This window comes from Macrotis lagotis, chromosome 7 (assembly GCF_037893015.1).
Source record: "Macrotis lagotis isolate mMagLag1 chromosome 7, bilby.v1.9.chrom.fasta, whole genome shotgun sequence".
NCBI lineage: Eukaryota > Metazoa > Chordata > Mammalia > Peramelemorphia > Peramelidae > Macrotis > Macrotis lagotis.
Genome location: NC_133664.1, coordinates 120590608 through 120607439, shown reverse-complemented (window position 1 = coordinate 120607439; position 16832 = coordinate 120590608). Strand labels below are relative to the sequence as shown.

At 35.3% G+C, this 16832-nt stretch overlaps 1 protein-coding gene across 1 annotated transcript in view; it reads right to left on the bottom strand.

Annotated features, from left to right (window-relative positions):
- Window positions 1-16832, bottom strand: part of UBE2H (ubiquitin conjugating enzyme E2 H) — a 142094-nt gene that overhangs the window by 12652 nt on the left and 112610 nt on the right. Inside the window, exons 4-5 of the mRNA XM_074193704.1 lie at window positions 14815-14854; window positions 13690-13742 (exon numbers count right to left, since the gene is read on the bottom strand). Coding sequence (XP_074049805.1) covers window positions 13690-13742; window positions 14815-14854 — 93 coding nt within the window. The remainder of the gene's footprint in view (window positions 1-13689; window positions 13743-14814; window positions 14855-16832) is intronic.

Here is a 16832-nt window from a genome sequence, read left to right as displayed (position 1 = left end):
TAATTCATAATAAGTGAGAATACATTGTGGACAGGACATCTTTCCCATACTTGAACCAAAAAATATCCAAAAATGTTTCTCTGAATTCATGGTACAGAAAAATTATTTCTAATCAACATTTCAGGCAGATTTGCTGTTGAACTGTTGAAGTTAAGAGGGTCAGACCAGATGACCTTTCAAGCTCCCTCTAGCTCCAAATCTATAACAACCTTGTTCTTTTCAAGCAACTCAGGAAAAGGAAATGAGAACATTTCCCAGATCAATCTAGACTTATTGCTAACTCTGAGGCTTTTCACACTGAAATGTTATCAGAAATGCTACTCAAAAGCAACAGAAGTTGATTCTGTACACACACATACACACATAGAGAGTATAAGTAGGTTCTTTAAACATTCAAAATTATTTCAGGGCTAGAGAAATACCTCAGAGAAGACATTTCATAACCAAATATTTCATCTATTACAGGAAAAGAATTCAAACTCTGCCCCTACAACCTCATGTTTTTAAATTACTGACAAGGGTTCTTTCTGCCTAGGCAATATATCCAATACAACTCCAGTTATTCGTTCTTCCTTCCTGCTTCTACCTTCTTCCTGTACCAACACACCCCGTCCTGTTCCATTTCACTGATGTGCTGAGTCATGATGGTAAAACATGAACTACACAGAGAAGAAAAACTAAATGTAATTTTCAGATGCAAATTAAGATGACAACTCCTGAATATCAACTCCCAAGACACTTAAGAGAAAAGTCAATTTTTTTTAAAAATAAGGGTGAAATAAAGTAAATAAGAATATCATCACTTCATTTTTCACATATGTCTTACACAATTGCCATCCAAGAAGACCATGAAAGAAGTCAAACTAATCCTAGGATTAAATGTATTTATTTATTGCTTGTTTTTTTTTAAATAGGTCCATATCTTGGTCAGTCATGATAAACCACAATTTTTAATAACTGAAGAACTTTCTTTAAACTCCAAAATCTCAATCAGAATTAATTCTTAACATTCTGAATGGTAATATAATAGAGAAACAGAAATAGGAATTACTTGTTCAAGATCACATAGCTCACAGACAACAATCAAAGAATAAGACTACTAACCTAAATTTTAAAAAAGTTCTTCAAAATACCAGTTCATGATAAAAGATAGGCAAACTGATAATTCTTATTTGTCCTATTCTAGTTCTCAAAATGTGATTCTCAGATTACTGGCCTCTAGATGCTTCATGGGTTGAATAATATTTATAACATGACAACATCTATCAGTAAGCTTTGGGCATAAACTAGCAAACTATTATGTCCCATTTATTCATTGAATAAATACTTAGTACTTTCTTTATTCAAAGACCTTGTGCTAGGTGGGGTGAGAGATACAAACAATAAGACCAGGCATTTCTGGCCTCAAGGGATTTCCAGTAAGAAAAAATCCAAAACCCAGACATTCCCCAAAAAGCAGCAACATCCATTTCACTGATTCTGGAGAACCATGCTAGGGTTTTCCCTCCGATGGCTATCTCCAATGTTGTCTTGTATGTAGTGCAGTGGCTAGAGCAATGGCTCTGGAGTCAGGAGACCTGAAGTTTGAATCCACCCCAGACACTTAATAATTGCCTAGCTGTGTGACCTTGGGTAAGTCACTTAACCCTGATGCCTCACATCAAGAGCATCTCCAGCTGTCTTGATTCTTATCTGGCTACTAGACCCAGATGGCTCTGGAGGTGAGGCTGGTGACTAAGCACAGCAACCCCTCACTAAAATTCAATTCATGTGTTTATATGGTATCACCTCTCTGATGTCATGGTCTTCTTCCAGAATGAAGGACAAACCTTGTACATCATTGTTTTCATGTTGACTTCCCAATTAGACTATAAGCTTTTAGGGTACCTAATGCCTAGCAGTAGTAATGCTTGTCTCCTTCCCCACCTGTCACCCTTTTGCTCTTGTCCCACTCATTTTCAAAGCAATCTAATCCCATGTAATCCCATTATGTGGCCTCACAATTAAGCATCTACTATATGCCAGTCACCTTGATAAGCTCTCAAGATACAAAGAAGGCAAAATAATAATAATGATGAAGATGATGGGCCAGACACTACTGAGTACTTTACAAACATCTCCTTTGATTCTCACAACAACCCTGGGAGGGAGGTGCTGCTGTTATTCCCATTTTATAGTTGAGGAAACCAAGGCAAACAAGGTTAAGTGACTTGCCAGGATCACACAGATAAGTGTTTGAAGCTGGTTAAGCTCAGTCGTGACTCCAGGCCTCCTGCTCTAATCCCTGCATTGCCCAGCTGAAGCAGTTAGAAAGATGGCCTGGTCAGCTGGAGTGAAGAAACTCATCTGGAATGGTTCTGACATCAACCAACTCTGTGGCCTTTGGACAAGTGACAGATTGAGCCAGGGTTTCCTTCATTTGTGAAATAAGGATATTTGTAAAGCCCTTAGCTTCCAAGTGTTTGGCAGCCGTTAAATCACCACAGGAATGTGAGTCAGTGACCCATAGCTACTCTTTCCCTTTCATGAACTAATAGAGATTGCCTTTGGCCACCACCTAACCCTAACTTGTAGTGTTACTCTAGGTAAAAAATTATCAAAGTGAAAGTCAACAAGAATTGATGAAGGTGGTGGTCAGATATGGGATAGGGTGGAAGAGAGGGAAGGTGGTTTGTTTTTGGTATTATCAAGGTGACTTAGTAATAAAAATCAGTGTGATTGAAATTATATTGAATTAGCTCCAGTAAGGAAATAGTAGATCAAAGTTAACAAGGCTTTCTGGGGAGGCAGGGGAGTCAAAGATGAGAAACATTTAAGCAAAGGGTAAGTGGTTCAAAGCAATCTGGCTCTTTGGGATGCACATACTCAAAAAACCCACAAAGCTAATCCCAGATCTTCCAAGACTTGATGTATGACTGTGGGCAAGTCTCTTCCTCTCTGCATCTCAAGTTCCTCATCTGTAAAAGGAGAAATATAATATGCTATCCTTTACAGTAATAAAAATTACTGTAAAGTACTTTTCAAACTATACCAAAGGGCTAGATTAAAATATTACTACTACTACTACTACTATTACTACCACTAAAATAATAATAATGATAATAATAATAACAATACAATCTTATTTCCAGAAGTAGCAACAACAACAAAACTACCCAAGTTCTATATGTTCTTCAAAATGTAAACTAGAACCAGTCTGTTAAAAAACTTAACAGCTCCCATACTAAGAATAACACATTAAAAAAATGTTGATAAATAGAAAAATCAATCAGATGTTTTTTAGGACAAGTGACCCTACTTACTTATTACATTTTCATATCCTAATTTCCCTTCAGTTAAAATGGATATATGCTGATATATACAAATGAAAATTAAAGGGAAGTGAAAAGCTGCAACAGACCAGCCACCACCATGGCCCACAACAAATAGTAATCGAGGGCCTGACTGGAGGAATCTCAGCTACTATCTCTGTGACCTGATGCTCACCACCCCACCACCCAAGACTTCTCTCTAAAACAGATTACTTTAAAAACAGGGAAATTATCATAACATCAAACAGCTCCTTCAGTCCAGTAGTCACAATTCTGTCACAAATGGGAATCTAGGGGGTGGCTAGGTGGCGCAGTGGATAAAGCACCGGCCCTGGAGTCAGGAGTACCAGAGTTCAAATTTGGTTGCAGACATTTAATAATTACGTAGCTGTGTGGCCTTGGGACAAGCCGCTTAACCCCATTTGCCTTCCCCCCCCAAAAAAAACCTAAAAGAAAAAATGAGAATCTAAAATGGCTACCAGTACTCCTCTCTTCTACAGTCCTTAATACCATTCCTCTGTAATACCCATTAACTCTTAAATGTTTATTCCTCTCTTACTTTTTTTCAGAAAGTGGATATGAGTCATTTACACTTCAGTATGAATTTAATTTAGGTTTGCCCAGGGGCATTCCTATTTTAAGTCACTTTTTTTTGTTTTGTTTTTTGCCCCCCCCCACAAGGCAATGGGGTTAAGTGACTTGCCCAAGGTCACACAGCTAGGTAACATTTCATGTCTAAGGCTAGATTTGAACTCAGGTCCTCTTGACTCCACATCTGTTGCTCTATCTACTGCACCCCCAAGTTGCCCCTTAAGTATCATTCTTTAAGTCTTATACCTTCAACACCTATGATGAATTATAGGACAAATCTAGACCAATCCACCAAATTTCTACCCAGTCATCTCAAATTCATTATTTCTAAACCCAATTCATTTCTCCTTCCATTCCCTATTTCTATTAATGGGATAGCCATTCTCTAGTCACCAAGGTTCAAAATCTCAGTCATTTTGCATTACAGCTTCTTCTTCTCTTTCTTATAGTCATTCCTTCTCTATTTCCAGAGTTATTGTTCTAGTTAAGATTCACATATAAGTGCCTCCTGCTTTAGTCAAGTATATATATTCTTCAGTCTAGGTTTTTCCTCTTTCCCACCAATTTAATCTATAAACCACTAACAATTAATTATCCTTAACTGCCAAACTACCATTAAAGTCTTCTTCAGATGCAACCTGAGTATGTTGGAGATGACTCTGAGTTCCCACAAGTTTTGTAAATTCTGGATGGGTGCAACCCGACCTCCAAGGGAATAGAAAAGCAACCCCAGTGACAGACTCAATATTTGTATCTATCAGCCTGAGTTCAGAAAAGATCATCATTAGAAGCTTGGTCAGCAGGTGACCTTTTGTTTTTTAGAGCACAGCAACTCATGAAGACCATTTCCAAGTGGTGAATGTGGGGATTAGGAAATGACAGTGATGATAGCTGATAATGGCCCCTCATCTGGAATGTGCCCCTCTCTCTCTTCTACATTATCCTTCCCAAGCTCAAGTTGTGTGCTCAGAACTTATACAGTGAGTGATGACTGGAATGTATTTGCTGCTTTGTGACCATGAACAACTAATCTCTCAGGGCCCAAGTTTAATCATCTAAAACAAGGATAGTTAATTATGGAATATTCAAAATCTCCTTTCTCTACAACATTCTGAGGCTACGGAAATTATGGAAAAAGATTTTTTTTTTTTGTTTTTAAGTGAGTTGGTCTGTCCAGAGCCCCTAAAAAACAAAACCAAACCACATGGCTTACTTTACAAACCCAAGTTCCTTCTAATATCAGCAAAGGCATAACCTAATTAAAGGTTTTGAATGATCATTAAGGAAAATTGGGTCTGGCAGTGAACTATTTAGCACATCATTCCACAAGAATAATGTTAACAATGGATGATAATGCCACATAGTTTATTTTGGTCTAACTTTAGCCTGCAATCCTTATAAGAACAAATGAACAAATGTTAACCATAGAAAATAACTCTTACAGTTATTTTTTTAGATAAGATTTAAACAACTGCTTTGGTAGAAGGACTGGAGAAAAAGATGTTTGTGGGTATCAAATATATAAGTCACTACCAATTAGGAACTAGTTATTGGTATGAGTCATTTACACTTCAGTATGAACTTAATTTAAGTTTACCCAGAGGCATTTGTATTTTAAGTCTCCTTTTTTTGTTTTTATAGATTTTGTTATTGTTTTATAGATTTTGTCCTCTGATTGCTGAACTTTTCACCACTTCTGCTTCTATTAGTACCCCTGGAGAAATTTCGGACATATTTAGCAAATAATTTAATTTATTTATACTGTCCCTATGTATTTAAATCGGCAAAACTCTCATGAAAATGTTTAGCAAAATCAACATCACAAAAGTTAACATAGTTTAGTTACATCAAAAATCTGGGTAATGAACTGTATGGAATAAATTTGTGATGACTAGCTGTAACATTTTAATTCATTCTTTTATTGGATGATTTATTAGCTACTCTATACTATGTAGTAAACATTCTAAGGCTGAAACAGGAGATGTATGTATCTTTAAATTTTTGATTTTTAATAAAATTAACTAATGAATTTTTCAGCTCTTTCCTGTTCTAAACAATTACTACTACTAAAAGGTGTTTATCAGCAGTAACAGAATAGAAAACAAGGAATGGAGAAAAGAAGTAGCAGACACTTAATAAATTGGCCATTTAGCTCTATATAATGAAGAGAAATATTTATGTGAAAAGTCTGGATAAACAGATGATAACTGAAAAAATGTCCCCTGGAAAACAATAAACCAAAGGGTACATGGTATGATGGAGATAGTCAGACATGAAAAAGAGAAAAGTTTTGAGATCAGATGTAACTTTTTGAACAAGAGAACTGAACCTTTAATGTGGGACATCCTAAGTTCTAAAGTTGGCAGTCTTGTAGATCTTATATATTTTTTATTTTTGCAAGGCAATGGGGTTAAGTGGCTTGCCCAAGGCCACACGGCTAGGTAATTGTTAAGTGTCTGAGGCTGGATTTGAACTCAGATACTCCTGACTCTGGGGCCGGTGCTTTATCCACTACGCCACCTAGCTGCCCCCGTAGATCCTGTATGTAAAATTAAATGATACTGGCTATCAAAACAATTTGTTCAGGGCGGCTAGGTGGCGTAGTGGATAAAGCACCAGCCCCGGAGTCAGGAGTACCTGGGTTCAAATCCAGCCTCAGACACTTAATAATTACCTAGCCGTGTGGCCTTGGGCAAGCCACTTAACCCTGTTTGCCTTGCAAAAACCTAAAAAAAAAAAAAAAAAATTGTTCTACTGCTGTTAATGTACAAAATGCCAGTGTGCTTGGCCCTGCCACTGATAATATGCTTCTCAAGTAGAAAAATATCACCCACCTCTTAAATAAGAAACATATACTCAATTATATGGCTAACTCAAACAGAGAAAGTCTTAGATTAAAAAAATTTCCTTTGCCTCTTCTGCATGTCATGGCTACTACCCTTAACTCTCCTGCCCCTCAGTACTAAACTTCTTGAAAAAATTACCCAATACCTAATGCCACTCTTTTCTCCTTCATGCCTATCGCACATAATGAAGGGGCCATTTTTCATGCCAAGGCAAACTTCTATATCCCATCTCTTCCTGCCCCCTCTTTCATCCCCACTCTCTCAATATTTGCAATTTCTCCCTTTCTATTGGCTGCTTCCCCACTGCCTATATATGTGCCTTTATCTCTCCCATCCTCAAAATATTCTCACTTGATTTGTCCATCCCTAATAGATTTGGTTCCCTATCTTCCCTCCATTATCCCTTGGAGAAGATCATGCAATTGGTGCCTCCACTTCCTGTCCTTTCACTCTCAAGTTCTGTAGCCAGGATTACCATCCCATCATTTGAATCAAACTGCTCACCCCAAATTTATTAATGATCTCTTAATTGTCAAATGAAATGGTCTTTAAAAAAAGTCCTCATCTCTCTAGTTCTCTGTCAGTCACCCTCTTAATGATATTTTCTTCTCACTAGTTTTCATGACACTACTCATTCTCCTCTGTCTATCTGATCACTCATTCTGTCTCCTTTGCTGGATCTTCATCCACTGTCATGTCCAATAATCCAAAGTCCCACAAGGCTCTGTCTTTGGCCTTTTCTCCCTCTTTTTTTTTTATTTCATTGAGTGACCTCATCAGCTTCCATGAATTCACTTATTATCTCTAAGCTGATGATTCTCAAAACTATTTATCCAGTCCTAATCTCTCTGTTGACCTCTAGTCCCAAAGCTCCAACTGTCTTTTGGACATCTTAAATGAGATGGCCTGATCTTCAATTTAGTATGTCCCAAACTGAATTTATCATCTCCCTCTTATTTCACTATTACTGTTAGGGCCCTAGGCTCACAACCTGGGTAGCATCCTATATTCCTCATTTCAAGTTTCTATATCTAATCTTCTGCCAAATCCTGTCAATTTTACCTTTGCAATATCTCTCCCATATGTCCCCCTTCTCTCTTCTGACACTTCCATTGCCTGGTTTCAGAATATTATCACTTCACTTCTCAAATACCAAAATGGTTGACCTCATTGTCACAAGTCTCTCTCCATTCTGGTCTATCTCTCACTCAGCCATGAAAGTGATGAGACTTTATGAAAATAATGCTTCCCTCCTAAGATCTATAGCCATATATGCAATTGTCTGCAGATGATTTCCCCAAAAATCAGCATCTCACACTAATCATGGTCAAAACTAAGTTAACAATCTTTTCGGGGTGGCTAGGTGGCTTAGTGGATAAAGCACCGGCCTTGGAGTCAGGAGTACCTGGGTTCAAATCCAGTCTCAGACACTTAATAATTACCTAGCTGTGTGGCCTTGGGCAAGCCACTTGACCCCATTTGCCTTGCAAAAAAAACCCTAAAAAACAAAACAAATAAAAAAAACCTTTTCCTGGAAACTTCCTTCTCTTCTTATTTCATTTTTTTCTGATTTGCCAGGAATCAATCCGTTCTTCTATGACCAAAACTAAGGTACTTAGGTACCAAGTCCTGTCAATTCCAACTTCAATCTTCTCAGGACCTCACTATGACTAGACATTAAAACTATTAAAAAAGACATTACAAGTCTCTCAGCTATACTTTATTCTTCATATACTGCTACTAGAGTAACCTTTCTTCTACATAGATCTAATCATGTTTCTTCTCTGATTAGAAATCTTTAGTTGGGGGGCGGCTAGGTGGTACAGTGGATAGAGCACTGGCCTGGAGTCAGGAGTACCTGAGTTCAAATCCGGCCTCAGACACATAATAATTACCTAGCTGTGTGACCTTAGGCAAGGCACCTAACCCCATTGCCTTGCAAAAAGAAAAAAAAGAAAGAAATCTTCAGTTGTAGTCCATCACCCCACTGAGCAAAATTTAAACTCTTTTGCCTGGGCATATTGGTCATTTCACAATGTTTAACAATCTAATTTTCAACTTTCTTATTATTCTCACCTCCATGAATTCTCTATCATATTCAAATTGGACTATGCTTTTCCCTGAACATACCCGGATATTTTCCATCTTTTCTGCCTCTGTTCATGTTGTTCTCTTTACCTAGAATGCCCTTTTTTATCTTTCCCCTCCATCCTCCTGAAATGCTACATTTTTAAAAGTCTAATTCAAATGCTACCTCCTCTAAGAAGTCTAATGCCCCTCCCTAAAAGTCAGTAATGACCTTCTATCTCTGATTTAAGAATACTTTTTTAAAAATTCCTGATATATGTATGATTATTACTTTTTAATATCTGTGTTTTACTCCCCTATTAGACTGGAAGCTTCATGAGGAAAAGGAATGCCTTATTAAAACTATTTCCCATACTCAACATAGGGCTTTTTATGTGGAGGGTGCTTAATAAAAGCATGCCAAATGAAAAATCAGAACTAAACCTTTCAGAAATAGAAGAACTTCTTGAGGATGGAAATGAAGACCAAAAAATACTCAAATTACACCCAAGGTCAAAGTACTTGGACAGTTAATTTGATGAAGCACTGAAGCAATCACTGAAAAAATGTGGCATGCTTGGGTAAATCTACTCCAAAATAATAATTTACAAGGTCCATAAGGTCCATAAACCAAAAGCAGACGACTCTGTAACTGTAGAAAAGGGCAATTATCAAAAGTACAGAACACTAAAATATTTTGAGTACAGCATGTACATTTTTGAAGTAGTTAAACCAGGATCATACTACTTAGTCATTTAAGAGACACCATTTTAAAGATTTTGACCTATTTATGACCATTCTTACCTTGGGGACAAAAGCATCATGACAACTAATCTTTTATAAATGAGGACAGTTAATAGATAACCAGCTATTCTGGTAGCCTTTGCAGCTCATACTTAAATTCAGCCTCAAGTTTTTAATCACTAAGCAACAAACAACTCAGAGTGTTCAAACAGTAAGAATTATCAACATGTAATTCCATATTGATTTCAAGTTTAAGTGCCTATGAACATGGGAGCCAGTGGTCCTTAGATTTTAAAAAAGTAAGTGTTAAGTGTTAAGTCCATAAATAAAAGTTACATTTGGAAGAACTTTGTTTTTCAGTTATTTTTCAGGGACATCTATGTAACTCCATTTGGGGTTTTCTTGGCAGAGATGAGTGGTTTGCCATTTCCTTCTCTAGTTCATTTAACAACATGAGAACATGGAGACAAACAGGATTAAGTGACTTGCCCAAGGTCACACAGCTAGTAAGGTCAGAAGCCATATTTGAATTCAGATCTTTCCAGGACTATTGATCTCTCCACTGTGCCATCTAGTTCTCCATGTTGCATACATCCAGAGGACAAAATGAAAACCACCTTTCAGGAATGTTCTCAAAGGAAGCAGTAAATTAACTGCTGAATCTGCAGTACCAGCTTTGAGAGAGAGGCCGTTTTAGTGCTGGAGCCTAACCTATGATACAGAACATTTTTTTGATAGCTCTAATGCAGACCACCATGAAAGGAGAACATCACTAATGAATTCCAAATAAATGACTGATTAAGTTTTGGGGCTATATACTAACACCAGCTTATGGATATGTAATATACAAAAGGTGGGTCATGGAATGAAATATCTTTGAAGGTTATTATCAAATTCAACAGTCTCAGCAAATTTCTTCTCACTTTATCTTCCACAATTAACATTTCTTGAAATAGTTCTAGAAATAAGGTGCTCTTTCTAGTGTCTAAGAGACTTGTTAAAAAAAATCTGATAAAGACAGTATGATTATTAGATTTCTCAACCCTATTCAAACTAAATGTTGACCAATCATTTATGTAGAAATTTGGCATAAATAGATAAAAACACTGTAAACACATAAGCTCAAAAAAAAAAAGCAGTATTTTGAAACAAAGGTTATGTTTGGTCAGTATCTGAAGGATTGCTTAAGATCATTCCCCTAAGTTGTGCAATAAGACAACTTCTTCCAATTCACAAAAAAAGTGAAATTATACTGAATTCTTAAAAATCTTTTTAAGTCACATCACAAAAGCATTAAGCTCATTTTGGAAAAATACTGATGATCAAGGAAGCAGCACAGTGACTAGAGAGCTGGTCCAGGAGTCAGGAAGACTTGGGTGCAAGAATTCTGCCTCCTCATGCTGCCTCTCACATAACACTGTATGATCATGGGCTAACCACTTAAATTTTTGGTACCCCAAGCAACCTTTTAATACAATAAAATTTCTATAGGATAGGTGAAACTCTTACCCTTCCCTAAACAAAAAAATTCCCGAGTTACTCATTGTTATTCACTTCTTCACCAATCATTGATTCTCTATAATTCTAAGGCAAAACACTCTTTTTCCCTCTCTGCAATTTTCACATCACCAGAATAGAAATACACAGGTAAGAACCTGAGTATTTACTGGCTAATGAGAAAATGAGTTTGCTCAGAAAAATAAACTGCTGCATCTTTGGAATCAAAAAAATCTTCTAACTCTGACAGAAAAATAGTATTATATCAAATGACATGGTCAAATGATATCAGGCGAATCTCATGTGGCTTGGGGGGGAGATAGGCTCAAAGTAGGCACTTAATACTCATTGACTTGACTAAAGATATTTATGAAAAAACAGAAGAATAATGGTAAAGGACTTTATACTTATCAACAATTTCAATAAAGTGATTAGATTCAGATCATTATTTTAAAATGGAAAGGCAACCAAAAGGTAGAGTACATAGACAAGTTTACAACGGCTAAAATCATGTGATTTTATTAGACTTCTAGATTTAAGTCCCAACAAATTCCTTAAAATTACATTTTGGAATCTGAGTTTCTTCCCCTAAAAAAACTTACTATAGAAAACATTCATGTAACAATTCATTGGGGATATATAGATACGGTCTAGATGTGTTCCAGATGCTTATGTATCCTGGGAAAAGTTTTGTATACAATTTCATGACTATTTCCTTCAACATTTAAAAAAAATTTAATTTGTATAGAAATGAAAGAACTTAAAGAAAATTTCATTTTCCAATTAAGTATTTAAGTTTATAAGACTTTTTCCTATAGTTATTAATGTCAAATTATCTACTTTGCCTTTTGAACTAAGATTGTAGACAAACTGAAAATTACTTACGGCAACATCTTTTTATTACAAAGTTTGAAATTATATATAAGGTTGGAAAAAAACTTGCAAATGCCCTCACCCTGAAAACAGAACACAATAAGGCCCAACAAAACAATAAGGACAGGTCACAATCTGGACATGAGAAGAAAATAACTATATTGGTAAGATATTAAAGATAGGTGTTTGAGGGTGGATTTGAACTCAGGTACTCCTGACTCCAGGGCCGGTGCTCTATCCACTGCGCCACCTAGCTGCCCCCTGAAACCCTTTCATTTTTGAGGATAATATTTACAAAATTTTGTTTGGTCTTCAAAAATAGCTTCTCATAACTGTATTTATGTGACCCATAATCATCTAAAGAAAGCTTCAAACACAATGGGAACATTGCTAACTCATGCCAACTACATAATGCTAAAATTTGTTTTGTTTCCTGACAAAAGGACTTTAATTTGTTACTTGTAAAATACTTCATAAAGTACTAAAAATATGCTAACATCTTTGTCACTTCAGTCTTCCTTTTTCTTTAAAATCTGGGTTGGGAAGCCTTGGATTAAAAAGGAAAAAAATTTTTCTGACTAAAGTTAAAGAAATAAAAAAACTTATTTGCTAGTAATAAAAATCAACTTGTAGAATCTAATTTAAATATCATGCAAATGCAATTTAAGAAATCACCATTATATTTGATAATCCAGGGAGTTTACCTTGTAAGGTCAAAACTTCCTATCATTATAGGATCAGCTTCAGAATATTTGTTCTTTGCAGTGACATTATATCCTCCCCCATAAGCCATACTTCCCCATGTAATTTCTTAAGGTAGGCAAGGTAAGGAAATGATCAGTTCCTGATTGCAGATCTAGGAAAAACTCCAGACAAACCTGGTGCTACTACTAATCACTATTCCCTCATTGATTCCCAATATTTCAGCCTAAAAATGTCCTGGATAAAGATATGATAATAATGTAAAAAACCAAGAGTCTTTTCCAAAATTGTTGTAAGCTTTGTAATCATATAGTACTACTATATTTTAATATTTATTTTTATTTAATTCAATATTATACTTATATTTAACCTTTTGTTTTAGTCTCCTCTCTGTAACAACATTCTTTTAAAGGATCCATGTCTCCTTTTCCTCTTCCAATTGCTTAGAATAATCAATCACCTTGCATATAGGTGCTGAATAAATTATATGCTGATTTAGGAGAGATAAAAATTAGCACTCTAATTTGTAAAATAAAAGTTCCCTGAGGACAGGAGTTGGTTGGTTTTTGTCTTTATACTTCCATCACCTAGTCTAAAGTAGGCATTTGATAATATATTTTTTGAGCTGAATGATTCAGGTTAAATTATTTTTCTCTATCGCCTTTCCCTAAAAGAGACCCAGATGAGGCAGAAATTCTTTACCCCACAAACATAACCTGCTTCGAAAAACATTTTCCTATGGGAATATCTCAGGTTTAAAAGGAGATTATGTAGGACTAAAAAAGTAAATAAATTCACATTAAACCATGTGTTCATCTTTCTGTACATATAAACCTTAACCAAAGAGACTTTTGCTCATATTAATGTTTTAAAAACTTCTGCACTTTAATTAATGGCAGATAAATCTTTAATGAACAAATTTTCCAATCAAATATACAAAATAGGAATATAATTCTCAACAAAAAAGTTAAATAAAATCAGAGGACAGAAACCAAATTAATCTTATTTAAGTAGTATCTCATCATCCATTTAAAAATACATGCCACTAAAAAACTCACCATACAGAGCTGTCCAAGTTTGATTAATTACATCTAGACACACAGTTCCTGACCTGAAAAAAACAGAAAGAGTGGCATTTTTAAAAATTTAGTTTCCTGAGATTTGGCAATTTTTACTTCTCAAAAAAAAATGCAGCATAATTTCATTATCATCTCTTTGTTCCCTTTATAAAATAATCACATCAACTTGTAATTTATATGGCAGAAAAACAATGCTAAGAAAACATGCTCATAATTCAACATACTCAAAAATGATGTAGATCACCAAACAATTCTATATCACAATTAAAAGAAATAAAAAGTACGAATATATTTGCTTAAATGACAACAAAAGTGAGATTCTGCTATAATTGTTTATAACATTAATAAGTTTTTAATAAAAGTATTTACATTGAACAATGATAAACTTGAAGACATATCTACTCGATCAATACTATGATCCAAGAGACCCAAGGGACGGACTCAAGATGTAAAAAGTCATCTAAACATCCAAAGAGAAAACTAATGAATTGAGTGCAAATTCAAATTTTTCTTACTTTTTTTTGGTGACATGGCTAATATGGAAATATGCTTTGTATGACTTCATAGATACATGTGTATGTATATATATATATTATATATTTTATATGCATAAAATATACACATACAATTTATATCCTATTGCTTTGCCTTCTCAATGAACTGGGGGGAAAAGTATAGAAAATTTGAAACAAAAAAGTTTTTAAAAGAACAATTAAAATAAAACAAATAATAAATTAGGGGGAAATTAAGTATATACATTGTTTTAAGGGAACAGGAACAGGAAATGTGGTTACTATAAATATAAACAGAACTCAGGCAAGGTACCTATGCAGAGAGAGAGAGAGGGGTGAATTGTAATATTATCAATATAAGGTATAAGTAAACAGAACTGTAGTTATACTGATGAGGAAAATGTAAGATGTACAAGGATCATACAATAAACTCCTTTAAGAGTATCAAACTTCCACAATTAACAAATTTAATGTTAGTAGACTGAAAAATATCTGTCTTTTTTTTCGTAAGAAGAAAACAGAAACAGAAGATCTCTAATTAGAGTTGCTTCCTACTAAAATTTTATTTAAACTACTTGAAATTTTTACTTACGCTTCATCAATGTTGGGATGGAAAATTTTATTCATGAATCCTGTAAAAAGAAATGTTAATTAGTAGCAAAAAATACCCAAAGAACAGTCTGCAGATTTCAAATGAGTTCTCTCAATTTATTTCAACAATTCAGAATAAATGTGATAATATACACAAAAATTATTTCAAAACTAAAGGTTTTTTGTTATTATTAATTCATTAAGATAGCTCTAGTTTCAGAAACACATACTAGTATATGTTTGAAGGAAGGGAGAATTGATGTTTCCTACATACAAATGCTTTTTTAGACTAAATCGATGTTTTGTTTTTTAATTAAAGGTTTCCTTTAAGAAAATAATGCAGGGGCGGCTAGGTGGCACAGTGGATAGAGCACCGGCCCTGGTGTCAGGAGTACCTGGGTTCAAATCCGCTCTCAGACACTTAATAATTACCTAGCTATATGGCCTTGGGCAAGCCACTTAACCCCCCCATTTGCCTTACAAAAAAACCTAAAAAAAAAAGAAAAAAGAAAAAAAAAGAAAATAATGCTAAACATAAAATGTTTCATACTGTTAGTATAGTCAAAACTTTTATTGTTCCACACTAACTTCTCCTTCTAAAGATCCTTATGGATATTACAAAGCTACAATGGGAATATGGAACTAAACAAACTCTAAAACAGTCAGTTAACAGGCATTTTATGAGGACTCAATGAACTTTTAGAAAAATATGCTTCAAATCCATTAAGCTCATTTCTGGAAATCTGTTTGAGGAAAACTACAAGATCTTGAGAAATGGCTCAAAAAGTTAAAAAAAAATTTTCCATATAAAAACCTTCCTCAACTTGAGAATAGCTAAATTTTGAACCAATCAACTCTAGATTAACAAGCATATAACAGAAAAGGATGATATCAAAATCAAGATCCTCAAAGCCCATCTAGTCTAACTCATTGTCTAAACAGGGTGTCCTCACATCCCCAACTTCTTACATTATTCAGGACAAGTCTCCTAAATATTTCCACCAAGAGGGAACTAAACTATCTCCTGAAACAATTCATTATACTTCAGGATAACTGGTTTTTTTTTTTGTTATTAAGTTCTTGCATCCACTCAATTCAACCAACAATTATAAAGTATCTACTATTTACAACTCACAGAGCTAGGCACTGAGGCCTAAAAGACAAAACAAAACTTACTGCCTTCAAGGACCTAACATCTACTCAGATACAATATATACACACACCTATATTATCTAGACAGACAGACAGATAAGGAAATACATAATAATGGGAGAAGGGATCAGGAAAGCCTTCCCATAGGATAAAGTATGTTAGTTCATTCTTCAAGGAAGCTAGGGAGTCTAGAGTTATTAGAAGAGCACAATAAAAGCTTCAAAGTCAAAGTATAATGCTGGGTTCAAGGAATACCAATCAGGAGTTTGGCAGGAACAGAGTACAAAGGGGACAAGTCTAGAGCCAAGTTGGGAAGACCCTCTAAGGCTAAAATGATACCTCTCTGAAACTTTCACCAATTGTTCCTAATAGCAGGAGATGTAATCAGAAGCAGAATAAATCTAAACTTTCTTCCATGAGATGGCCCTTCAAGGACCTCCAGATAGCAAAGCATCAACCCCTTCTCCTCCTCAGGCTTCCCTACCCTCCCATCAACTGATCTTTGGACAGCAAGGTCTTCTATGCCTCTGGCATTCTGATTATTATCCTCTTGACACACTATCCAACTTGTCAGAGTTTTCCCAAACACAATACTCTTTCAACAAAAGAAATTTCATACTCACTTAAAACTAGTCTTATTTTCTTGTATCCCCAAACTCTTAGCATAGTGTCCAGCATATCATAGTTGCTTAACAACTTAAAGATAACTGACTGGGGGTAGTTAGGTGGTGCAGTGGATAGAGCCAGCTCTGGAGTCAGGAGGACCTGAGTTCAAATTTGATCTCAGATACATAAAAATTAGCTAGCTGTGTGGCCATGGGCAAGTCACTTAACTCCAATGCCTTGCCCCCCACCCCCCCCCAAAAG